This window comes from Nothobranchius furzeri, chromosome 2, assembly GCF_043380555.1.
Source record: "Nothobranchius furzeri strain GRZ-AD chromosome 2, NfurGRZ-RIMD1, whole genome shotgun sequence".
NCBI lineage: Eukaryota > Metazoa > Chordata > Actinopteri > Cyprinodontiformes > Nothobranchiidae > Nothobranchius > Nothobranchius furzeri.
The window spans coordinates 101604198-101630320 of record NC_091742.1 but is presented as its reverse complement, the minus strand read 5'-3'; the positions used below and the strand labels follow the sequence as shown (position 1 = coordinate 101630320).

The 26123-nt window shown below is 42.8% G+C and overlaps 2 protein-coding genes across 3 annotated transcripts in view; one reads left to right on the top strand and one right to left on the bottom strand.

Annotated features, from left to right (window-relative positions):
- The window catches only part of ift46 (intraflagellar transport 46 homolog (Chlamydomonas)), a 33116-nt gene extending 18591 nt beyond the window's left edge, over nt 1-14525 (bottom strand). Inside the window, exons 1-3 of one of the 2 annotated variants that reach the window (XM_070548712.1) lie at nt 14182-14525; nt 13419-13690; nt 11401-11494 (exon numbers count right to left, since the gene is read on the bottom strand). In XM_070548712.1, the coding sequence (XP_070404813.1) occupies nt 11401-11494; nt 13419-13690; nt 14182-14307 (492 nt within the window). In that variant the 5' untranslated portion in view covers nt 14308-14525. Of the gene's footprint in view, nt 1-11400; nt 11495-13418; nt 13831-14181 lie in introns of both variants that reach the window. The other variant, XM_070548713.1, reaches the window with a different exon arrangement.
- A 7564-nt stretch (nt 14526-22089) lies between these two features.
- Nucleotides 22090-26123, top strand: part of LOC107373998 (HERV-H LTR-associating protein 2) — a 71916-nt gene continuing 67882 nt past the window's right edge. Inside the window, exon 1 of the mRNA XM_054734844.2 lies at nt 22090-22255. Coding sequence (XP_054590819.2) covers nt 22219-22255 — 37 coding nt within the window. The 5' untranslated portion in view covers nt 22090-22218. The remainder of the gene's footprint in view (nt 22256-26123) is intronic.

Below are 26123 nucleotides of genomic sequence, written 5' to 3'. Positions count from 1 at the left end.
CAGCAGTGCTGTCTGTTACTTAGACCTCCAGCTGTGCTGTCTGTTACTTAGACCTCCAGCTGTGCTGATTGTTACTTAAGACCTCCAGCTGTGCTGTCTGTTACTTAGACCTCCAGCTGTGCTGTTTGTTACTTAGACCTCCAGCAGTGCTGTCTGTTACTTAGACCTCCAGCTGTGCTGATTGTTACTTAAGACCTCCAGCTGTGCTGTCTGTTACTTAGACCTCCAGCTGTGCTGATTGTTACTTAAGACCTCCAGCTGTGCTGTCTGTTACTTAGACCTCCAGCTGTGCTGTTTGTTACTTAGACCTCCAGCAGTGCTGTCTGTTACTTAGACCTCCAGCTGTGCTGATTGTTACTTAGACCTCCAGCTGTGCTGATTGTTACTTAGACCTCCAGCAGTGCTGTCTGTTACTTAGACCTCCAGCTGTGCTGTCTGTTACTTAGACCTCCAGCTGTGCTGTCTGTTACTTAGACCTCCAGCTGTGCTGTTTGTTACTTAGACCTCCAGCTGTGCTGATTGTTACTCAGACCTCCAGCTGTGCTGTTTGTTACTTAGACCTCCAGCTGTGCTGAATGTTACTTAGACCTCCAGCAGTGCTGTCTGTTACTTAGACCTCCAGCTGTGCTGTCTGTTACTTAGACCTCCAGCTGTGCTGTTTGTTACTTAGACCTCCAGCTGTGCTGATTGTTACTTAGACCTCCAGCTGTGCTGTTTGTTACTTAGACCTCCAGCTGTGCTGTCTGTTACTTAGACCTCCAGCTGTGCTGATTGTTACTTAGACCTCCAGCTGTGCTGATTGTTACTTAGACCTCCAGCTGTGCTGTTTGTTACTTAGACCTCCAGTTGTGCTGTCTGTTACTTAGACCTCCAGCTGTGCTGATTGTTACTTAGACCTCCAGCTGTGCTGATTGTTAATTAGACCTCCAGCTGTGCTGATTGTTACTTAGACCTCCAGCTGTGCTGTCTGTTACTTAGACCTCCAGCTGTGCTGTCTGTTACATAAGACCTCCAGCTGTGCTGTTTGTTACTTAGACCTCCAGCTGTGCTGATTGTTACTTAGACCTCCAGCTGTGCTGTCTGTTACTTAGACCTCCAGCTGTGCTGTTTGTTACTTAGACCTCCAGCTGTGCTGATTGTTACTCAGACCTCCAGCTGTGCTGTTTGTTACTTAGACCTCCAGCTGTGCTGTCTGTTACTTAGACCTCCAGCTGTGCTGTCTGTTACTTAGACCTCCAGCTGTGCTGTCTGTTACTTAGACCTCCAGCTGTGCTGTTTGTTACTTAGACCTCCAGCTGTGCTGATTGTTACTCAGACCTCCAGCTGTGCTGTTTGTTACTTAGACCTCCAGCTGTGCTGAATGTTACTTAGACCTCCAGCTGTGCTGTTTGTTACTCAGACCTCCAGCTGTGCTGTCTGTTACTTAGACCTCCAGCTGTGCTGTTTGTTACTTAGACCTCCAGCTGTGCTGATTGTTACTTAGACCTCCAGCTGTGCTGAATGTTACTTAGACCTCCAGCTGTGCTGTTTGTTACTCAGACCTCCAGCTGTGCTGTCTGTTACTTAGACCTCCAGCTGTGCTGAATGTTACTCAGACCTCCAGCTGTGCTGTTTGTTACTCAGACCTCCAGCTGTGCTGTCTGTTACTTAGACCTCCAGCTGTGCTGTTTGTTACTTAGACCTCCAGCTGTGCTGTTTGTTACTTAGACCTACAGCTGTGCTGTTTGTTACTCAGACCTCCAGCTGTGCTGTCTGTTACTTAGACCTCCAGCTGTGCTGTTTGTTACTTAGACCTCCAGCTGTGCTGTTTGTTACTTAGACCTCCAGCTGTGCTGTCTGTTACTTAGACCTCCAGCTGTGCTGTCTGTTACTTAGACCTCCAGCTGTGCTGTCTGTTACTTAGACCTCCAGCTGTGCTGATTGTTACTTAGACCTCCAGCTGTGCTGTTTGTTACTTAGACCTCCAGCTGTGCTGTCTGTTACTTAGACCTCCAGCTGTGCTGTCTGTTACTTAGACCTCCAGCTGTGCTGTTTGTTACTTAGACCTCCAGCTGTGCTGTTTGTTACTTAGACCTCCAGCTGTGCTGTCTGTTACTTAGACCTCCAGCTGTGCTGTCTGTTACTTAGACCTCCAGCTGTGCTGTCTGTTACTTAGACCTCCAGCTGTGCTGATTGTTACTTAGACCTCCAGCTGTGCTGTTTGTTACTTAGACCTCCAGCTGTGCTGTCTGTTACTTAGACCTCCAGCTGTGCTCTCTGTTACTTAGACCTCCAGCTGTGCTGTCTGTTACTTAGACCTCCAGCTGTGCTGTTTGTTACTTAGACCTCCAGCTGTGCTGATTGTTACTTAGACCTCCAGCTGTGCTGTCTGTTACTTAGACCTCCAGCTGTGCTGATTGTTACTTAGACCTCCAGCTGTGCTGATTGTTACTTAGACCTCCAGCTGTGCTGATTGTTACTTAGACCTCCAGCAGTGCTGTCTGTTACTTAGACCTCCAGCTGTGCTGTCTGTTACTTAGACCTCCAGCTGTGCTGTATGTTACTTAGACCTCCAGCTGTGCTGTTTGTTACTTAGACCTCCAGCTGTGCTGTTTTTTACTTAGACCTCCAGCTGTGCTGATTGTTACTTAGACCTCCAGCTGTGCTGTTTTTTACTTAGACCTCCAGCTGTGCTGTCTGTTACTTAGACCTCCAGCTGTGCTGATTGTTACTTAGACCTCCAGCTGTGCTGTCTGTTACTTAGACATCCAGCTGTGCTGTCTGTTACTTAGACCTCCAGCTGTGCTGTCTGTTACTTAGACCTCCAGCTGTGCTGTCTGTTACTTAGACCTCCAGCTGTGCTGTCTGTTACTCAGACCTCCAGCTGTGCTGTCTGTTACTTAGACCTCCAGCTGTGCTGTCTGTTACTTAGACCTCCAGCTGTGCTGTCTGTTACTTAGACCTCCAGCTGTGCTGTCTGTTACTTAGACCTCCAGCTGTGCTGTCTGTTACTTAGACCTCCAGCTGTGCTGTCTGTTACTTAGACCTCCTGCTGTGCTGTTTGTTACTTAGACCTCCAGCAGTGCTGTCTGTTACTTAGACCTCCTGCTGTGCTGTTTGTTACTTAGACCTCCAGCAGTGCTGTCTGTTACTTAGACCTCCAGCTGTGCTGTTTGTTACTTAGACCTCCAGCAGTGCTGTCTGTTACTTAGACCTCCAGCTGTGCTGTCTGTTACTTAGACCTCCAGCTGTGCTGATTGTTACTTAAGACCTCCAGCTGTGCTGTCTGTTACTTAGACCTCCAGCTGTGCTGTTTGTTACTTAGACCTCCAGCAGTGCTGTCTGTTACTTAGACCTCCAGCTGTGCTGATTGTTACTTAAGACCTCCAGCTGTGCTGTCTGTTACTTAGACCTCCAGCTGTGCTGATTGTTACTTAAGACCTCCAGCTGTGCTGTCTGTTACTTAGACCTCCAGCTGTGCTGTTTGTTACTTAGACCTCCAGCAGTGCTGTCTGTTACTTAGACCTCCAGCTGTGCTGATTGTTACTTAGACCTCCAGCTGTGCTGATTGTTACTTAGACCTCCAGCAGTGCTGTCTGTTACTTAGACCTCCAGCTGTGCTGTCTGTTACTTAGACCTCCAGCTGTGCTGTCTGTTACTTAGACCTCCAGCTGTGCTGTTTGTTACTTAGACCTCCAGCTGTGCTGATTGTTACTCAGACCTCCAGCTGTGCTGTTTGTTACTTAGACCTCCAGCTGTGCTGAATGTTACTTAGACCTCCAGCAGTGCTGTCTGTTACTTAGACCTCCAGCTGTGCTGTCTGTTACTTAGACCTCCAGCTGTGCTGTTTGTTACTTAGACCTCCAGCTGTGCTGATTGTTACTTAGACCTCCAGCTGTGCTGTTTGTTACTTAGACCTCCAGCTGTGCTGTCTGTTACTTAGACCTCCAGCTGTGCTGATTGTTACTTAGACCTCCAGCTGTGCTGATTGTTACTTAGACCTCCAGCTGTGCTGTTTGTTACTTAGACCTCCAGTTGTGCTGTCTGTTACTTAGACCTCCAGCTGTGCTGATTGTTACTTAGACCTCCAGCTGTGCTGATTGTTAATTAGACCTCCAGCTGTGCTGATTGTTACTTAGACCTCCAGCTGTGCTGTCTGTTACTTAGACCTCCAGCTGTGCTGTCTGTTACATAAGACCTCCAGCTGTGCTGTTTGTTACTTAGACCTCCAGCTGTGCTGATTGTTACTTAGACCTCCAGCTGTGCTGATTGTTACTTAAGACCTCCAGCTGTGCTGATTGTTACTTAAGACCTCCAGCTGTGCTGTCTGTTACTTAGACCTCCTGCTGTGCTGTTTGTTACTTAGACCTCCAGCAGTGCTGTCTGTTACTTAGACCTCCAGCTGTGCTGTTTGTTACTTAGACCTCCAGCAGTGCTGTCTGTTACTTAGACCTCCAGCTGTGCTGTCTGTTACTTAGACCTCCAGCTGTGCTGATTGTTACTTAAGACCTCCAGCTGTGCTGTCTGTTACTTAGACCTCCAGCTGTGCTGTTTGTTACTTAGACCTCCAGCAGTGCTGTCTGTTACTTAGTCCTCCAGCTGTGCTGTCTGTTACATAAGACCTCCAGCTGTGCTGTTTGTTACTTAGACCTCCAGCTGTGCTGATTGTTACTTAGACCTCCAGCTGTGCTGATTGTTACTTAAGACCTCCAGCTGTGCTGATTGTTACTTAAGACCTCCAGCTGTGCTGTCTGTTACTTAGACCTCCTGCTGTGCTGTTTGTTACTTAGACCTCCAGCAGTGCTGTCTGTTACTTAGACCTCCAGCTGTGCTGTTTGTTACTTAGACCTCCAGCAGTGCTGTCTGTTACTTAGACCTCCAGCTGTGCTGTCTGTTACTTAGACCTCCAGCTGTGCTGATTGTTACTTAAGACCTCCAGCTGTGCTGTCTGTTACTTAGACCTCCAGCTGTGCTGTTTGTTACTTAGACCTCCAGCAGTGCTGTCTGTTACTTAGTCCTCCAGCTGTGCTGATTGTTACTTAAGACCTCTAGCTGTGCTGTCTGTTACTTAGACCTCCAGCTGTGCTGTTTGTTACTTAAGACCTCCAGCTGTGCTGTCTGTTACTTAGACCTCCAGCTGTGCTGATTGTTACTTAAGACCTCCAGCTGTGCTGAATGTTACTTAGACCTCCAGCTGTGCTGTTTGTTACTCAGACCTCCAGCTGTGCTGTCTGTTACTTAGACCTCCAGCTGTGCTGTTTGTTACTTAGACCTCCAGCTGTGCTGATTGTTACTTAGACCTCCAGCTGTGCTGAATGTTACTTAGACCTCCAGCTGTGCTGTTTGTTACTCAGACCTCCAGCTGTGCTGTTTGTTACTCAGACCTCCAGCTGTGCTGTCTGTTACTTAGACCTCCAGCTGTGCTGTTTGTTACTTAGACCTCCAGCTGTGCTGAATGTTACTTAGACCTCCAGCTGTGCTGTTTGTTACTCAGACCTCCAGCTGTGCTGAATGTTACTTAGACCTCCAGCTGTGCTGTTTGTTACTCAGACCTCCAGCTGTGCTGTCTGTTACTTAGACCTCCAGCTGTGCTGTTTGTTACTTAGACCTCCAGCTGTGCTGAATGTTACTTAGACCTCCAGCTGTGCTGTTTGTTACTCAGACCTCCAGCTGTGCTGTCTGTTACTTAGACCTCCAGCTGTGCTGTTTTTTACTTAGACCTCCAGCTGTGCTGATTGTTACTTAAGACCTCCAGCTGTGCTGTCTGTTACTTAGACCTCCAGCTGTGCTGTTTGTTACTTAGACCTCCAGCAGTGCTGTCTGTTACTTAGACCTCCAGCTGTGCTGATTGTTACTTAGACCTCCAGCTGTGCTGTTTGTTACTTAGACCTCCAGCTGTGCTGATTGTTACTTAGACCTCCAGCTGTGCTGTCTGTTACTTAGACCTCCAGCTGTGCTGTTTGTTACTTAGACCTCCAGCTGTGCTGATTGTTACTCAGACCTCCAGCTGTGCTGTTTGTTACTTAGACCTCCAGCTGTGCTGTCTGTTACTTAGACCTCCAGCTGTGCTGTCTGTTACTTAGACCTCCAGCTGTGCTGTCTGTTACTTAGACCTCCAGCTGTGCTGTTTGTTACTTAGACCTCCAGCTGTGCTGATTGTTACTCAGACCTCCAGCTGTGCTGTTTGTTACTTAGACCTCCAGCTGTGCTGAATGTTACTTAGACCTCCAGCTGTGCTGTTTGTTACTCAGACCTCCAGCTGTGCTGTCTGTTACTTAGACCTCCAGCTGTGCTGTTTGTTACTTAGACCTCCAGCTGTGCTGATTGTTACTTAGACCTCCAGCTGTGCTGAATGTTACTTAGACCTCCAGCTGTGCTGTTTGTTACTCAGACCTCCAGCTGTGCTGTCTGTTACTTAGACCTCCAGCTGTGCTGAATGTTACTTAGACCTCCAGCTGTGCTGTTTGTTACTCAGACCTCCAGCTGTGCTGTCTGTTACTTAGACCTCCAGCTGTGCTGTTTGTTACTTAGACCTCCAGCTGTGCTGTTTGTTACTTAGACCTACAGCTGTGCTGTTTGTTACTCAGACCTCCAGCTGTGCTGTCTGTTACTTAGACCTCCAGCTGTGCTGTTTGTTACTTAGACCTCCAGCTGTGCTGTTTGCTACTTAGACCTCCAGCTGTGCTGTCTGTTACTTAGACCTCCAGCTGTGCTGTCTGTTACTTAGACCTCCAGCTGTGCTGTCTGTTACTTAGACCTCCAGCTGTGCTGATTGTTACTTAGACCTCCAGCTGTGCTGTTTGTTACTTAGACCTCCAGCTGTGCTGTCTGTTACTTAGACCTCCAGCTGTGCTGTCTGTTACTTAGACCTCCAGCTGTGCTGTTTGTTACTTAGACCTCCAGCTGTGCTGTTTGTTACTTAGACCTCCAGCTGTGCTGTCTGTTACTTAGACCTCCAGCTGTGCTGTCTGTTACTTAGACCTCCAGCTGTGCTGTCTGTTACTTAGACCTCCAGCTGTGCTGATTGTTACTTAGACCTCCAGCTGTGCTGTTTGTTACTTAGACCTCCAGCTGTGCTGTCTGTTACTTAGACCTCCAGCTGTGCTCTCTGTTACTTAGACCTCCAGCTGTGCTGTCTGTTACTTAGACCTCCAGCTGTGCTGTTTGTTACTTAGACCTCCAGCTGTGCTGATTGTTACTTAGACCTCCAGCTGTGCTGTCTGTTACTTAGACCTCCAGCTGTGCTGATTGTTACTTAGACCTCCAGCTGTGCTGATTGTTACTTAGACCTCCAGCTGTGCTGATTGTTACTTAGACCTCCAGCAGTGCTGTCTGTTACTTAGACCTCCAGCTGTGCTGTCTGTTACTTAGACCTCCAGCTGTGCTGTATGTTACTTAGACCTCCAGCTGTGCTGTTTGTTACTTAGACCTCCAGCTGTGCTGTTTTTTACTTAGACCTCCAGCTGTGCTGATTGTTACTTAGACCTCCAGCTGTGCTGTTTTTTACTTAGACCTCCAGCTGTGCTGTCTGTTACTTAGACCTCCAGCTGTGCTGATTGTTACTTAGACCTCCAGCTGTGCTGTCTGTTACTTAGACATCCAGCTGTGCTGTCTGTTACTTAGACCTCCAGCTGTGCTGTCTGTTACTTAGACCTCCAGCTGTGCTGTCTGTTACTTAGACCTCCAGCTGTGCTGTCTGTTACTCAGACCTCCAGCTGTGCTGTCTGTTACTTAGACCTCCAGCTGTGCTGTCTGTTACTTAGACCTCCAGCTGTGCTGTCTGTTACTTAGACCTCCAGCTGTGCTGTTTTTTACTTAGACCTCCAGCTGTGCTGTCTGTTACTTAGACCTCCAGCTGTGCTGATTGTTACTTAGACCTCCAGCTGTGCTGTCTGTTACTTAGACCTCCAGCTGTGCTGATTGTTACTTAGACCTCCAGCTGTGCTGTCTGTTACTTAGACCTCCAGCTGTGCTGATTGTTACTTAGACCTCCAGCTGTGCTGTCTGTTACTTAGACCTCCAGCTGTGCTGTCTGTTACTTAGACCTCCAGCTGTGCTGTTTTTTACTTAGACCTCCAGCTGTGCTGTCTGTTACTTAGACCTCCAGCTGTGCTGATTGTTACTTAGACCTCCAGCTGTGCTGTCTGTTACTTAGACTGTTTGTTACTTAGACCTCCAGCTGTGCTGTCTGTTACTCAGACCTCCAGCTGTGCTGTTTGTTACTCAGACCTCCAGCTGTGCTGTTTGTTACTTAGACCTCCAGCTGTGCTGTCTGTTACTTAGACCTCCAGCTGTGCTGTCTGTTACTTAGACCTCCAGCTGTGCTGTCTGTTACTTAGACCTCCAGCTGTGCTGATTGTTACTTAGACCTCCAGCTGTGCTGTTTGTTACTTAGACCTCCAGCTGTGCTGTCTGTTACTTAGACCTCCAGCTGTGCTGTCTGTTACTTAGACCTCCAGCTGTGCTGTCTGTTACTTAGACCTCCAGCTGTGCTGTCTGTTACTTAGACCTCCAGCTGTGCTGTCTGTTACTTAGACCTCCAGCTGTGCTGTTTGTTACTTAGACCTCCAGCTGTGCTGTTTGTTACTTAGACCTCCAGCTGTGCTGTCTGTTACTTAGACCTCCAGCTGTGGTGTCTGTTACTTAGACCTCCAGCTGTGCTGTCTGTTACTTAGACCTCCAGCTGTGCTGTTTGTTACTTAGCCTCCAGCTGTGCTGATTGTTACTTAGACCTCCAGCTGTGCTGTTTGTTACTTAGACCTCCAGCTGTGCTGTCTGTTACTTAGACCTCCAGCTGTGGTGTCTGTTACTTAGACCTCCAGCTGTGCTGTCTGTTACTTAGACCTCCAGCTGTGCTGATTGTTACTTAGACCTCCAGCTGTGCTGTTTGTTACTTAGACCTCCAGCTGTGCTGTTTGTTACTTAGACCTCCAGCTGTGCTTTCTGTTACTTAGACCTCAGCTGTGCTTTCTGTTACTTAGACCTCAGCTGTGCTGTCTGTTACTTAGACCTCCAGCTGTGCTGTTTGTTACTTAGACCTCCAGCTGTTCTGTTTGTTACTTAGACCTCCAGCTGTGCTGATTGTTACTTAGAACTCCAGCTGTGCTGTTTGTTACTCAGACCTCCAGCTGTGCTGTCTGTTACTCAGACCTCCAGCTGTGCTGTCTGTTACTCAGACCTCCAGCTGTGCTGTCTGTTACGTAGACCTCCAGCTGTGCTGTTTGTTACTTAGACCTCCAGCTGTGCTGTATGTTACTTAGACCTCCAGCTGTCCTGTCTGTTACGTAGACCTCCAGCTGTGCTGTTTGTTACTTAGAACTCCAGCTGTGCTGTCTGTTACTCAGACCTCCAGCTGTGCTGTCTGTTACTTAGACCTCCAGCTGTGCTGTCTGTTACTTAGACCTCCAGCTGTGCTGATTGTTACTTAGACCTCCAGCTGTGCTGTCTGTTACGTAGACTTCCAGCTGTGCTGTTTGTTACTTAGACCTCCAGCTGTGCTGTCTGTTACTTAGACCTCCAGCTGTGCTGTCTGTTACTTAGACCTCCAGCTGTGCTGTCTGTTACGTAGACCTCCAGCTGTGCTGTTTGTTACTTAGACCTCCAGCTGTGCTGTCTGTTACTTAGACCTCCAGCTGTGCTGTCTGTTACGTAGACCTCCAGCTGTGCTGTCTGTTACTTAGACCTCCAGCTGTGCTGTCTGTTACTTAGACCTCCAGCTGTGCTGATTGTTACTTAGACCTCCAGCTGTGCTGTTTGTTACTTAGACCTCCAGCTGTGCTGATTGTTACTTAGACCTCCAGCTGTGCTGTCTGTTACTTAGACCTCCAGCTGTGCTGTCTGTTACGTAGACCTCCAGCTGTGCTGTCTGTTACGTAGACCTCCAGCTGTGCTGTCTGTTACTTAGACCTCAAGCTGTGCTGATTGTTACTTAGACCTCCAGCTGTGCTGTCTGTTACTCAGACCTCCAGCTGTGCTGTTTGTTACTTAGACCTCCAGCTGTGCTGTTTGTTACTCAGACCTCCAGCTGTGCTGTCTGTTACTTAGACCTCCAGCTGTGCTGTCTGTTACGTAGACCTCCAGCTGTGCTGTTTGTTACTTAGACCTCCAGCTGTGCTGTCTGTTACGTAGACCTCCAGCTGTGCTGTCTGTTACTTAGACCTCCAGCTGTGCTGTTTGTTACGTAGACCTCCAGCTGTGCTGTTTGTTACTTAGACCTCCAGCTGTGCTGTCTGTTACGTAGACCTCCAGCTGTGCTGTTTGTTACTTAGACCTCCAGCTGTGCTGTTTGTTACTTAGACCTCCAGCTGTGCTGTCTGTTACGTAGACCTCCAGCTGTGCTGTCTGTTACTTAGACCTCCAGCTGTGCTGTCTGTTACTTAGACCTCCAGCTGTGCTGTCTGTTACTTAGACCTCCAGCTGTGCTGATTGTTACTTAGACCTCCAGCTGTGCTGTCTGTTACTCAGACCTCCAGCTGTGCTGTTTGTTACTCAGACCTCCAGCTGTGCTGATTGTTACTTAGACCTCCAGCTGTGCTGATTGTTACTTAGACCTCCAGCTGTGCTGTCTGTTACGTAGACCTCCAGCTGTGCTGTCTGTTACGTAGACCTCCAGCTGTGCTGTCTGTTACTTAGACCTCCAGCTGTGCTGATTGTTACTTAGACCTCCAGCTGTGCTGTATGTTACTCAGACCTCCAGCTGTGCTGTTTGTTACTTAGACCTCCAGCTGTGCTGATTGTTACTTAGACCTCCAGCTGTGCTGTTTGTTACTCAGACCTCCAGCTGTGCTGTCTGTTACTTAGACCTCCAGCTGTGCTGTCTGTTACGTAGACCTCCAGCTGTGCTGTTTGTTACTTAGACCTCCAGCTGTGCTGTCTGTTACGTAGATCTCCAGCTGTGCTGTCTGTTACTTAGACCTCCAGCTGTGCTGTTTGTTACGTAGACCTCCAGCTGTGCTGTTTGTTACTTAGACCTCCAGCTGTGCTGTCTGTTACGTAGACCTCCAGCTGTGCTGTCTGTTACGTAGACCTCCAGCTGTGCTGTCTGTTACTTAGACCTCCAGCTGTGACGCTACAGACATTAAAGCTAATACATGGACCCGTCATGGATTCCATAACCTTAAGTAAAAACACGAGACGGACGTGTCCTCGAGGCTTCCAGCCATCGTGATTACTGCTGCCTCTGCAGAGCAGGATCCTCCCACGGTGTCCCAGCGAAGAGCTTCTGGGGTGTGTGACGTGTTTGTGACTACCAAAGCAGATATCTGACATCTCTACTGATGGAAACAAATCCCCAGGAAACGGTCCTGATGCATCGGGATAAGGGATCGAACCACAACACCTGGACTGAGCGGTCCTCACAGAGAGACAAAGTGTGGAGCTGGCTAACACCAAGACCCAAAACCCGGTTCTGAACACACACACCTTCAGGAAGGCGTCAATGTCTCCAACAGCTGGGATGAAGTCTGGGATGAAGGGCTTCAGGGAGTGCTCCAGGTCCACGGTCTGGGGGGTGTAGCTGAGGAGACAGGGACAGGGACAAGGACAGGGACATAGACAGAGATGAGGACAGGGACAGAGGACAGGGACGAGGACAGGGACAAGGACATAGACAGAGACGAGGACAGGGACAGAGGACAGGGATGAGGACAGGGACAAGGACAGGGATGAGGACAGGGACAAGGACAGGGATGAGGACAGAGATCAGGACAGGGAGGAGGACAGAGACAGGGACAAGGACAGGGACGAGGACAGAGACAGGCCCTATGTTAGTCAGCAGAAGGTCTGATCAGCAGGAACAGGAAGTAACTGAACTATGATGGGGTGGTGCGTCACTGATGTTAGGAACCTGAGTAGAGACCAGGACCACAGAATGGACACAAAGGTCAAAGGTCAGGGGTTACAGATTGGAGCAGATGGAGGTTTGCTGCTGAACAAAGTGTGTGTGTGTGTGTATGTGTGTGTGTTAGGGCTGCAACTAACGATTATTTTCATAATCGATTAATCTGTCGATTATTTTTTCGATTAATCGATTAATCGGTTTGTTATTGTTTAGCTATTTAACCTATACAAGTGATGAATACATTTCAGTTAAGAAAAAGAAAAACATAAGAGAATTGTGCAGTTGACTGCAATCTATTTTATTGCACATGAACACAGTCAGTGGTGTAAAATGAGCTAAACAGTGCAAAATATCAGTCCAGAATAATTTTTTGGCATCAAAATATAAGAAGTAAATTCCATAAAAAATAATGTAGAATCTAGAATAGAGTTTGTAAGTGGTATGCATTGCTGGGGGGTGAGTGTCTTGTTCCCCATGTAGTTGTCCATCGTTGCTTGTTTTTTTCTGCATAAGAAACACAAATAAACTGAATTAAGTACACATATAAAATAAGCAGCACACACACTACAACACTAAATCAATATTACATTATTTGAATTAATTAACAATATACAGTGATCATTTAATTTGACAAAAATGTGTTGTGAGGCGTTTTACAGCGTTAGATAGTAAAACAGCCTTTTAATAGTTAAAAAAATGACTTTCTGAATTTCTCCTGTATTTAAAAATTGAAAGCGTACAACTATGCCGCGTTATATTCACCTGGACACAGCTCGTCTGTATATTTTTCACCGCGGAGTTGTCCTTTTTTGAATGAGGAACACAGTTATGGGTTTGTGCCGTTTTTCTCTTAACGAGAACATTCTTATAAACAGACGTGCTAAATTTGGCAAGCGCATGATTCACAACACGGAGGAGATTCACGATTGCATCTAGTCAATCAGAAGTAGAACACCGTAGACTGACGCGGCAAAAAAACATGTTTAACATCCACTATAACGAACTCAGCTAAAACACTAAGTCCCAAATGTGATCTGCGTTAGCTTGTTTATTTTCTGTTACTTACCGGACATTCCTCTGCTGCATCAGCCCCCACGTTTTCGTCTCAAATGTTCACTTAGGGACGTCGTGCTTCCGTGCCATGCTAGATGGTTTTTGCATATTTTGCAGGTCACCGGTCTTTTCAAGGCATCTAGTGAAGTGCTCCCATACTCGTGAGGTTTTTGTCCGGGGTTTCTCTTGTTTTGTCGCTTCTATTTTTCTTCCGTATTTCTTGTTGATCCGCCATCTCTCACAGCAAGATGCCCGTCAGTAACGTGTTACGTCATGAAAACCGAGGGCACTTATTGGCTCATTTCTTCTTCTACGGCTCCACTGGTAGATCAGTGGCTCATTACTGCCACACACTGGCGGCAAATTTAACAGATTGTAACCGATGTCAGATTGTGGTAAAAATAGACGTTATGCGGTAAAATATTATTATTAAACAACTAATCGATGACTAAAAAAGTTGTTAACTATTTTAATAATCGATTATAATCGATTAAATCGAATAGTTGTTTCAGCACTAGTGTGTGTGTGTGTGTGTGTGTGTGCTCACCGGGTGATGTACTGGAACAGCTCTTTGATCTCAGTGCTAACAGGTAGGTGAGCGTAGTCTGCTGGGTTGTAAGCTCCTTCCAGAGACTCTGTGGGCTCATCATCATCATCATCATCATCTGTATCTTCCTCATCAGAATCCTCCTCTTCCTCCTCGTCCTGGTTTGGACCGGGCCCAGGCTCAGTGGGTCTCTGAGGCCTGTGGTGGTCCTTGAACTCATCACTGCTGCTGTTGGCTGACAGGAGGCTGTGGGTCTTCCTGTGTGCTTCTGACTGGAGACAAGGATGCATGTGGACTCAGGTGAGCAGCCAATACAGGTGACGCTGGTCCAGACTCTAGACTGCTGTAATGGGCCCAAAGAGCACCCAGGTACCGGTTCTGGGTGTGATTCTGCTCAGGAAAACCATCTGAGCTAGAACACAGAATCAGTTTAGTGTTGGAGTCATCCATGAGCCTCTGTGATCGTTTATCTGTCCTGCTTCCTGCTGGGTCTGCACGCGCACACACGTACACACACACGTCTGTCTTTCTACCTAACCATAACCTTAACTAAAACATGTTTCACACCAGACCTTTAACTGGTACACACACACACACACACACACACACACACACACACACACACACACACACACACACACACACACACACACACACCTGTGAGTCAGAAACGTCAGTGCCCAGCTTCCTGCTAAAGCCCTCTCAGGTGTACCACCAGGTGGTTGCTTGTGATCAGGCGCTGGTTAAGCTGGTTACCAGTTACCTGTGGGTGTCTGCGGGGAGTCGGGCTGTGGAGGCTCGTCACCTCCTCTCCATCCACCTCCAGGCTCTCGTCGCCAGGCTGGTTCTTCACCAGCTGGGCGTCTTTCCGCCGGTTAGCTCTCTCCATAGGGCACCGGCAGCTTACCGGGACAGTCAGCGGCGGTTCTACACGTTAACGTCCCATTAAATCCAGCTTTAGCACCGATTGGTTTCAGAGCTGGACTAACGGGAAGCTAAGCTGTGCTAATGCTAACTACGTTGCTAACAGCAAGTCTAAAACCCACTCCCTGAAACCGGAAACACGTCACAACGGAAAAATCTGCCCGGTGGCTAATTCGTGATTATTTTTTTCGTTTAAAGCGACAAAACTTTCCGTTTAAGTTCCGTTAAAATTCTGGTGTTTTTAGCATTGGCTGCCTGCACCGTATCCTGGAAACGGGGCGCGCAAGGCATCATGGGGAATGTAGTTATCTCAGGAAGACGAGCCTAAGTCACGCCCATCTACTTCAGAAGGGATAGAGAGAAGTGGAATAGTGATGACTGATATCAGTGATCATCTGCCAATTTTCACAGTCTATAAAAATCACCAGATCAAAAATCAACAAAAAATGGAAAAACTTATAAGGGACAGGTCACAAAACGCTATAGACGCACTAAAAAGAGATCTGGAACAACAAAACTGGGAAGAAGTATATGTTGATGATGTAAACATGGCTTACAATTCTTTTATAGGAATATTATGTAGTCAATATGACAAAAACTGTAAAACAAAAACTCAAACACAAAGAGGGAGGATGAACAAACCATGGATGACAAAAGGGCTGCTGAACGCCTGTAAGAAAAAAAATACATTATATAGATGTTTTTTAAAACTAAGAACAAGTGAAGCAGAAAGGAAATACAAAAAATATAAGAATAAATTAGTTTCTATAATCAAAAGACAAAAAAAGGAATATTATAGCAATTTATTAGAAGAAAACAAAAATAATATTAGAGCAACTTGGGGAATAATAAATAATGTCATAAAAAGAAATCAAATAGCTTCAACTGTTCCAAATTATTTTGAAAACGGACAGTCTGAAATTAGTGAAACCAGTAAAATAGTAAATGAATTTAACAATTTTTTTACTAATGTGGGGCCTGACCTGGCAAAAAACATTCCAAAAAGAACAAATTATAGTATAGGTGAGAATATCAAAAGCAATAAAAACAGTATATATTTAAGTCCAGTAACAAGTGATGAAATAAGAAATATTATCAATAAATGCATCAATAAAAGAAGTACTGACTGTGACGGTTTAGACATAACATTAATAAAAAATATAATAGAAAGTATTATTCATCCATTGACTTACATATGTAATTTATCTTTTGCAACAGGGACATTTCCTAACAGGATGAAAATTGCAAAAGTCATACCACTTCATAAAAGTGGAGACAAACATATCTTTTCCAACTACAGACCAATATCTTTATTGTCACAATTCTCAAAAATATTAGAAAAATTATATATTGCCAGGTTGGACCGATTCCTGATCAATGAAGAGATATTAAATGACAGTCAGTATGGTTTTAGAACAAATCATTCAACATCCATGGCATTAATGGAATTAACAGAAGAAATATCGGAAGCCCTTGACAAAAAAAATCATCTCATAAGTATCTTTATTGATTTAAAAAAAGCATTCGATACAGTGGATCATACAATTCTTATTAAAAAACTTTGTAAATATGGCATCAAAGGGATGGCCCTAAAATGGATAACTAGTTATCTTACCGATAGGCAGCAATATGTTCAAATAAACAACACAAAATCACATATAAATAACATTACTTGTGGTGTACCACAAGGGTCGGTATTGGGCCCTAAACTATTTATCATTTATATAAATGACATTGTTGAGGCATCCAATATATTAAAATGCACCTTATTTGCAGATGATACAACTTTTTACTATTCAGGAGATAATGTTGAGCAGATGATAGAAGTGATGCAAACAGAGATGAAAAAAATTAAACTATGGTTTGATGGAAACAAACTATCATTAAACAGTGATAAATCCTGTTTTATGATATTTAGTAATACAAATTCAAATGATGAAATTTTATTAAATATAGATGAGATTAATATTAAAAGAGTTCAAGAAGTCAAGTATCAGGGAGTCATCATTGATGAAAAACTGTCATGGAAACTACATATAAACAGTGTCAAAACTAAAATATCTAAAACGATTGCACTGTTACATAGAGCAAAAGGGTTGCTTGATAATAATTCATTATATTTGTTATATAACTCACTGATCGTACCATACCTGAACTACTGCATTGAAATCTGGGGAACAACATATAAAACTTACACAAATTCCATTTACATCTTACAGAAAAAAGCAATAAGAATAATCACAAGGAGCAACTACAGAGATCCGTCCAATCCATTATTTATTAAATTAAAAACACTAAAATTCTATGATCTGGTGGACTACAATATTTTAAAATTTATGTATAATGCAAACAAAAGGAACGTACCTGCAGGATTAATTAAACGATTTTCAAAAAGACATAGCAAATATGATCTAAAAGGACATGAATTATTTAATATACCTAGACATCGGATACTCGTAAAGGAACATTGTGTCTCCATATATGGAGTTAAATTGTGGAATAAATTGAATACTGAACTCAAGAATGCAAAAACAATATTGACTTTCAAAAAAGAGATAAAAAATAAAACGATTAACTTATATAGATCCATTACATAAATGTGTGAGGGGAGGGGGGTGGGGGGGATTAAAGGAACAAAATATTAACCTAGTATGTGCTTGTATGTGTATATATGTATGTATATAGATCTGTAACTTAATGCTTCTTTCTGTGTAACTTGTTTTCTTTTTCTATTTTTTTCTCAAATTCATGGGTTGAGATTTTGTCGGCCAACAAGTCCAGGAACTATATTGTTCAATTTCCTTAAGAGTCAAATGATTATTTCATTTGTATTAATGCTATTTTAGTTAAAAGGGGCAGACAACATAAGTTTTTCTTCTTTCTGTCCCCTTTTTCATTTTGGCTTGCAGCAATTTAGTTCTGATTGTATTTTTATTTTAATGTCAATAAATGAAAATAAAAGATTAAAAAAAAAAAAAAAAAAAAAACTTCCGGTCGTTGGTTCCGCCGGAAGCAAATATAGTAGGAATATCCAAAACACACACACACACACACACACACACACACACACACACACACACACACACACACACACACGTGGAGATACGCGGGCCCAGCCAGGATCATTTCATGCATTGCCATGCTGTAATTGTTGCAAGTTCTGAATGATCATTGTTTTTCTCAAATGAGTTCATTTATACATTAATAAATTAATTAAGTAGTTTTCAGTTCTTTGAAAATATATGTTGTATTTGCAAACTGAAATGTATGTAAAAAAGGACATGAAAAATAAGGCATAAAAAAAAAACAAATATAAAAACGCCAGGATCCGATTACCTGACTAGAGCTAACCAGTCATCCAAATGGACATCCCCTTTAGCCAAGTAGCCAGGGGGCAATCGGGTCACAGTGACAGGATATTATACATATATATAAACTCCTCACATGCATGGGGACACCATGCTAACTCTACACATGGAGCGGGACAACATGCTAACTCAACACATGCATGGGGACAACATGCTAACTCCTCACATGCATGGGGACAATGTGCTAACTCAAAACATGCATGGGGACAACATGCTAACTCTACACATGGAGAGGGACAACATGCTAACTCAACACATGGAGAGGGACAACATGCTAACTCAACACATGGAGAGGGACAACATGCTAACTCAACACATGCATGGGGACAACATGCTAACTCCTCACATGCATGGAGACAACATGCTAACTCAAAACATGCATGGGGACAACATGCTAACTCAACACATGGAGAGGGACAACATGCTAACTCAACACATGGAGAGGGACAACATGCTAACTCAACACATGGAAAGGGACAACATGCTAACTCAACACATGCATGGGGACAACATGCTAACTCCTCACATGCATGGGGACATGCTAACTCTACACATGGAGAGGGACAACATGCTAACTCAACACATGCATGGGGACAACATGCTAACTCAACACATGCATGGGGAAAACATGCTAACTCTACACATGGAGAGGGTCAACATGCTAACTCAACACATGGAGAGGGACAACATGCTAACTCAACACATGCATGGAGACAACATGCTAACTCCTCACATGCATGGGGACAACATGCTAATTCTACACATGGAGAGGGACAACATGCTAACTCAACACATGCATGGAGACAACATGCTAACTCCTCACATGCATGGGGACAACATGCTAACTCTACACATGGAGAGGGACAACATGCTAACTCAACACATGCATGGGGACAACATGCTAACTCAACACATGCATGGGGACAACATGCTAACTCTACACATGGAGAGGGACAACATGCTAACTCAAAACATGCATGGGGACAACATGCTAACTCAACACATGCATGGGGACACCATGCTAACTCTACACATGGAGAGGGACAACATGCTAACTCAACACATGCATGGGGACAACATGCTAACTCCTCACATGCATGGGGACAACATGCTAACTCAAAACATGCATGGGGACAACATGCTAACTCAAAACATGCATGGGGACAACATGCTAACTCAACACATGCATGGGGATACCATGCTAACTCTACACATGGAGAGGGACAACATGCTAACTCAACACATGCATGGGGACAACATGCTAACTCCTCACATGCATGGGGACAACATGCTAACTCTACACATGCATGGGGACAACATGCTAACTCTACACATGGAGAGGGACAACATGCTAACTCAACACATGGAGAGGGACAACATGCTAACTCAACACATGGAGAGGGACAACATGCTAACTCAACACATGCATGGGGACAACATGCTAACTCCTCACATGCATGGGGACAACATGCTAACTCAAAACATGCATGGGGACAACATGCTAACTCTACACATGGAGAGGGACAACATGCTAACTCAACACATGGAGAGGGACAACATGCTAACTCAACACATGGAAAGGGACAACATGCTAACTCAACACATGCATGGGGACAACATGCTAACTCCTCACATGCATGGGGACAACATGCTAACTCTACACATGGAGAGGGACAACATGCTAACTCAACACATGCATGGGGAAAACATGCTAACTCTACACATGGAGAGGGTCAACATGCTAACTCAACACATGGAGAGGGACAACATGCTATTTCAACACATGCATGGAGACAACATGCTAACTCCTCACATGCATGGGGACAACATGCTAATTCTACACATGGAGAGGGACAACATGCTAACTCAACACATGCATGGAGACAACATGCTAACTCCTCACATGCATGGGGACAACATGCTAACTCTACACATGGAGAGGGACAACATGCTAACTCAACACATGCATGGGGACAACATGCTAACTCAACACATGCATGGGGACAACATGCTAACTCTACACATGGAGAGGGACAACATGCTAACTCAACACATGCATGGGGACAACATGCTAACTCTACACATGGAGAGGGACAACATGCTAACTCAACACATGCATGGAGACAACATGCTAACTCCTCACATGCATGGGGACAACATGCTAACTCTACACATGGAGAGGAACAACATGCTAACTCAACACATGCATGGGGACAACATGCTAACTCAACACATGCATGGGGACAACATGCTAACTCAACACACGGAGAGGGACAACATGCTAACTCTACACATGGAGAGGGACAACATGCTAACTCAACACATGCATGGGGACAACATGCTAACTCTACACATGGAGAGGGACAACATGCTAACTCAACACATGGAGAGGGACAACATGCTAACTCAACACATGGAGAGGGACAACATGCTAACTCAACACATGCATGGGGACAACATGCTAACTCCTCACATGCATGGGGACAACATGCTAACTCTACACATGGAGAGGGACAACATGCTAACTCAACACATGGAGAGGGACAACATGCTAACTCAACACATGGAGAGGGACAACATGCTAACTCAACACATGCATGGGGACAACATGCTAACTCCTCACATGCATGGGGACAACATGCTAACTCAAAACATGCATGGGGACAACATGCTAACTCTACACATGGAGAGGGACAACATGCTAACTCAACACATGGAGAGGGACAACATGCTAACTCAACACATGGAAAGGGACAACATGCTAACTCAACACATGCATGGGGACAACATGCTAACTCCTCACATGCATGGGGACAACATGCTAACTCTACACATGGAGAGGGACAACATGCTAACTCAACACATGCATGGGGAAAACATGCTAACTCTACACATGGAGAGGGTCAACATGCTAACTCAACACATGGAGAGGGACAACATGCTATTTCAACACATGCATGGAGACAACATGCTAACTCCTCACATGCATGGGGACAACATGCTAATTCTACACATGGAGAGGGACAACATGCTAACTCAACACATGCATGGAGACAACATGCTAACTCCTCACATGCATGGGGACAACATGCTAACTCTACACATGGAGAGGGACAACATGCTAACTCAACACATGCATGGGGACAACATGCTAACTCAACACATGCATGGGGACAACATGCTAACTCTACACATGGAGAGGGACAACATGCTAACTCAACACATGCATGGGGACAACATGCTAACTCTACACATGCATGGAGACAACATGCTAACTCTACACATGCATGGAGACAACATGCTAACTCCTCACATGCATGGGGACAACATGCTAACTCTACACATGGAGAGGAACAACATGCTAACTCAACACATGCATGGGGACAACATGCTAACTCAACACATGCATGGGGACAACATGCTAACTCAACACACGGAGAGGGACAACATGCTAACTCTACACATGGAGAGGGACAACATGCTAACTCAACACATGCATGGGGACACCATGCTAACTCTACACATGCATGGGGACAACATGCTAACTCTACCCATGCCTTTTGGACAACATGCTAACTCTACACATGCATGGGGACAACATGCTAACTCTACACATGCATGGGGACAACATGCTAACTCTACACACGGAGAGGGACAACATGCTAACTCTACACATGGAGAGGGACAACATGCTAACTCAACACATGCATGGGGACACCATGCTAACTCTACACATGCATGGGGACAACATGCTAACTCTACACATGCATGGGGACAACATGCTAACTCCACACATGGATAGAGATGCTGACTCAGTAGATTGTCTATCACATAGCACGTTAACGCCACTAGTGAAGGCAGTCCAACGAGCTGAACACAATACAATCAAAGCTACACATTAAAATAAGATTTAACAATAAGTCCCTGTTGAAAGGAAACATCACCGACTCAGAAAAACAACAAAATCAGTGTGGAGTGCAGTGATGGGGGAGAATAACATAAAAGAACATGTTTCCTAAATCATAAAAACATCCATCTACTTTTCTAGTGCAGCCCAAACAGAGACAATTCAGGACTAGTTCAGTGAATTCCTGAAGCCTGACGTGACCTGAGAGCGCCTCCTTCAAAGCCAGGCACCAGGTGAACAGGCTGAGCAGGTATGAGACTGAAAACGAGAGGAACCAGGTCCATGTGAAACCATGTGCCCAGGTTCATGCTGCAGTTGGGTCCTCTGATAAGGTTCCTGCTGGAGGACATTTGATGCTTTATCTGAGGTCCAGATAAAGCATCAACAGAAGAACTTGTGTCAGAAAAAGGTCAGAGGCGGCTCAGAGACATGTAGCTCCTCCCCATCATTGCAACTCCACACTGGGTGTGTCTGAGGAAGCAAACTTCCTGTAGCTGCAGTGATGTCAGAGTTTCAGGAGATGGTGAGCAGAGGAACATGAGAGCTGTCAGGAGCTGATGTCCTCAAGACCTTTTTTAGTGTCTCAGACTTTGACAGAGAAATGAAGATGTTGGTGGTGTTTGTGATCCTGCTACTCGGTAAGATCAGCTTCATCTCTCTGCTCTGATCATCCCTCACTTCGGTCTCACTGCTGCTCTTAAACTGTCACTCTGAAAAAGCATACCTGGTTCTGGTTTTTGGTTCTATAACTTTAATTTACTATGTTACATAAACTATAACTATAATTAGCTATGTTACCATAAACTATAACTATATTTAGTTATGTTACCATAAACTATAACTATAATTTACTATGTTACATAAACTATAACTATAATTAGCTATGTTACCATAAACTATAACTATAATTAGCTTTGTTACCATAAACTATAACTAAAATTTACTATGTTACCATAAACTATAACTTTAATTCACTATGTTACATAAACTATAACTATAATTAGCTATGTTACAATAAACTATAACTATAATTAGCTTTGTTACCATAAACTGTAACTATAATTTACTATGTTACCATAAACTATAACTATAATTTACTATGTTACATAAACTATAACTATAATTAGCTATGTTACCATAAACTATAACTTTAATTTACTATGTTACATAAACTATAACTATAATTAGCTTTGTTACCATAAACTATAACTATAATTTACTATGTTACCATAAACTATAACTATAATTTACTATGTTACATAAACTATAACTATAATTAGCTATGTTACCATAAACTATAACTTTAATTTACTATGTTACATAAACTATAACTATAATTTACTATGTTACCATAAACTATAACTATAATTAGTTATGTTACCATAAACTATAACTATAATTAGCTATGTTACCATAAACTATAACTTTAATTTACTATGTTACATGAATTATAACTATAATTAGCTATGTTACCATAAACTATAACTATAATTAGCTTTGTTACTATAAACAATAACTATAATTTACTATGTTACCATAAACTATAACTATAATTTACTATGTTACATAATTTATAACTATAATTAGCTATGTTACCATAAACTATAACTTTAATTTACTATGTTACATAAACTATAACTATAATTTGCTATGTTACATAAACTATAACTATAATTAGCTATGTTACCATAAACTATAACTATAATTTACTATGTTACCATAAACTATAACTTTAATTTACTATGTTACATAAACTATAACTATAATTAGCTATGTTACCATAAACTATAACTATAATTTACTATGTTACCATAAACTATAACTATAAGTAGCTATGTTACCATAAACTATAACTAAAATTATTTATGTTACCATAAACTATAACTATAATTTACTATGTTACCATAAACTATAACTAAAATTTACTATGTAACCATAAACTATAACTTTAATTTACTATGTTAGATGAACTATAACTATAATTAGCTATGTTACCATAAACTATAACTATAATTTACAATGTTACCATAAACTATAACTATAAGTAGCTATGTTACCATAAACTATAACTATAATTAGCTAAGTTACCATTAACTATAACTATAATTTACTATGTTACCATAAACTATAACTATAAGTAGCTATGTTACCATAAACTATAACTATAATTAGCTAAGTTACCATAAACTATAACTATAATTTACTATGTTACCATAAATTGTAACTATAATTAGCTATGTTACCATAAACTATAACTATAATTTACTATGTTACATAAACTATAACTATAATTAGCTATGTTACCATAAACTATAACTATAATTTACTATGTTACCATAAATTATAACTATAATTAGCTATGTTACCATAAACTATAACTTTAATTTACTATGTTACATAAACTATAACTATAATTAGCTATGTTACCATAAACTATAACTTTAATTTACTATGTTACATAAACTATAACTCTAATTAGCTATGTTACCATAAACTATAACTTTAATTTACTATGTTACATAAACTGTAACTATAATTAGCTATGTTACCATAAACTATAATTATAATTTACTATGTTACCATAAACTATAACTATAATTAGCTTTGTTACCATAAACTATAACTATAATTTACTATGTTACCATAAACTATACCTATAATTTTCTATGTTACCATAAACTATAACAATAATTAGTTATGTTACCATAAACTAAAACTATAATTAGCTATGTTACCATAAGCTATAACTATAATTAGTTATGTTACAATAAACTATAACTATAATAAGCTATGTTGATGTAACCCAGAAGCTAGAACCTTAATGAGGTATTAACTAATTGGCTTATTAATATGATCCATCCTCAATTTAGATAAAATATAAAATATAAATTAAGGAAATTAACAATACTAATTAATAGATATCTAATTAACTAATAGATAATTTCATAATGAATTATTGGAAGGGTGAATAACTAAAATAACGAGTTTAATATTAAACATCGGTTAAAACAAGAATCTTGAACATCCCTAACAGAAACAGAAGAGGAAAGCTGTATACTATTGGTCCAGGTGGGAATCTGAAATTTCATTGGCTGAGAGAAATAAGTCCCGCCTCCGCGAAATAAAACCGTGCGACGCAGCTGAGCGAGAGGAGAGACAAACGGCTGTGCAGCACGCAGATACAGAAAGCAAAGACTGAGCGGTTAGAGAGAGAGAGAGAGAGAAAAAAAACAACGGTCGAGGCCGTGAAGAACCCTGATTTGGGTGCCGCATAGATAGAGGGAGAGGCGGACTTGACTCCTTCTAATAAGAGCTAGGAACTTGGAACCAACGCGATTTGTGTGGAGACGACAGAGTGAACCAATCCTCTGTAGGAGGGAACCGTTGGAGCGCGTTGGCTGGGTTTTTTTTTTTTCCTTGGGTTTGATCCCGACTCCTATGATCACTCACTTGGAACGAGAACTGGATTTCTTCCTGACGAGGGAGATGGCGAGCCTTAACCACTGAACGAACCAGGACATCTCAAGTAACTGAAGAGCAGACTGCTCTCTTCTGTGAACAATCTCAACGGTGCGGTAGGAAAAAATCGCACCACCGGACTCTGACTTTCACCCCAAGCGTGGGGATTTGACTTGACGCCGGCTGACTTGTGACTCATATGATCAAATCTCATACCGAGCATTTTACTATTGTCGATTGTTTTCATCTGTTTTTGTGTGTTATCTTTATGTGTTATATTTCCCATTATTATTAAAATTTAGTATATAAACCGTTTCATGCTATACCCGTGACTCCAGTCATTCTTAAACAACCTCCAATTCTCCCCGAACCTAATTATTGGCCCATTTGTTTATTTTTTCTTTTAATTATCTTATTGTATCCTGTAATCCGGTTACATAAAACTTGGCGAGCCAGCCAGGAGAATTGTAGAGTGTTACCCTAGCTAACCATTGACTGACATCATAAGAGTGCCTGGAGGTCACAGTGGTTTGCCATTTTGGCATTATTGGTACTTTTGAGTGTTTTAAAATGGAAGTTGTAAAAACAGAAAAGGTCAAAGTTTCAAATGCTGTTTTAATCAGTGGGTTAACTGATACAGACCTTGATAACGAAGTCTTTGGGTTTATGGAAGGATTCGGACCAGTTAACAGGCGCATTAAGTTACCAAACTGTGATCAGATTATTGTGGAGTTTCAACATGAAGCCACTGTTAAGGAATTAAAGAAACAATGTTTACCCTATGACAAACCTTGTACTAGGAACCCAGATGTTTTCTTCCATATTCAAGACCTAGCCAGCGCGTACAGTCTAGAAACTAGCACATCTGCCACTGATGCCTATCTGTCAGAGCTCAGGGACATAGCTGCGCGTAGCAATCAATCATTTAAAGACCTTCTAATGGAGGAACTGGCAAAAATTGGGGAATCTTTAGGAAGGGATACCCATGCATCTGAACCAGTCACTGAACCAGAGCCAATGCTCCATAGTGACCAAGTTACATATTCC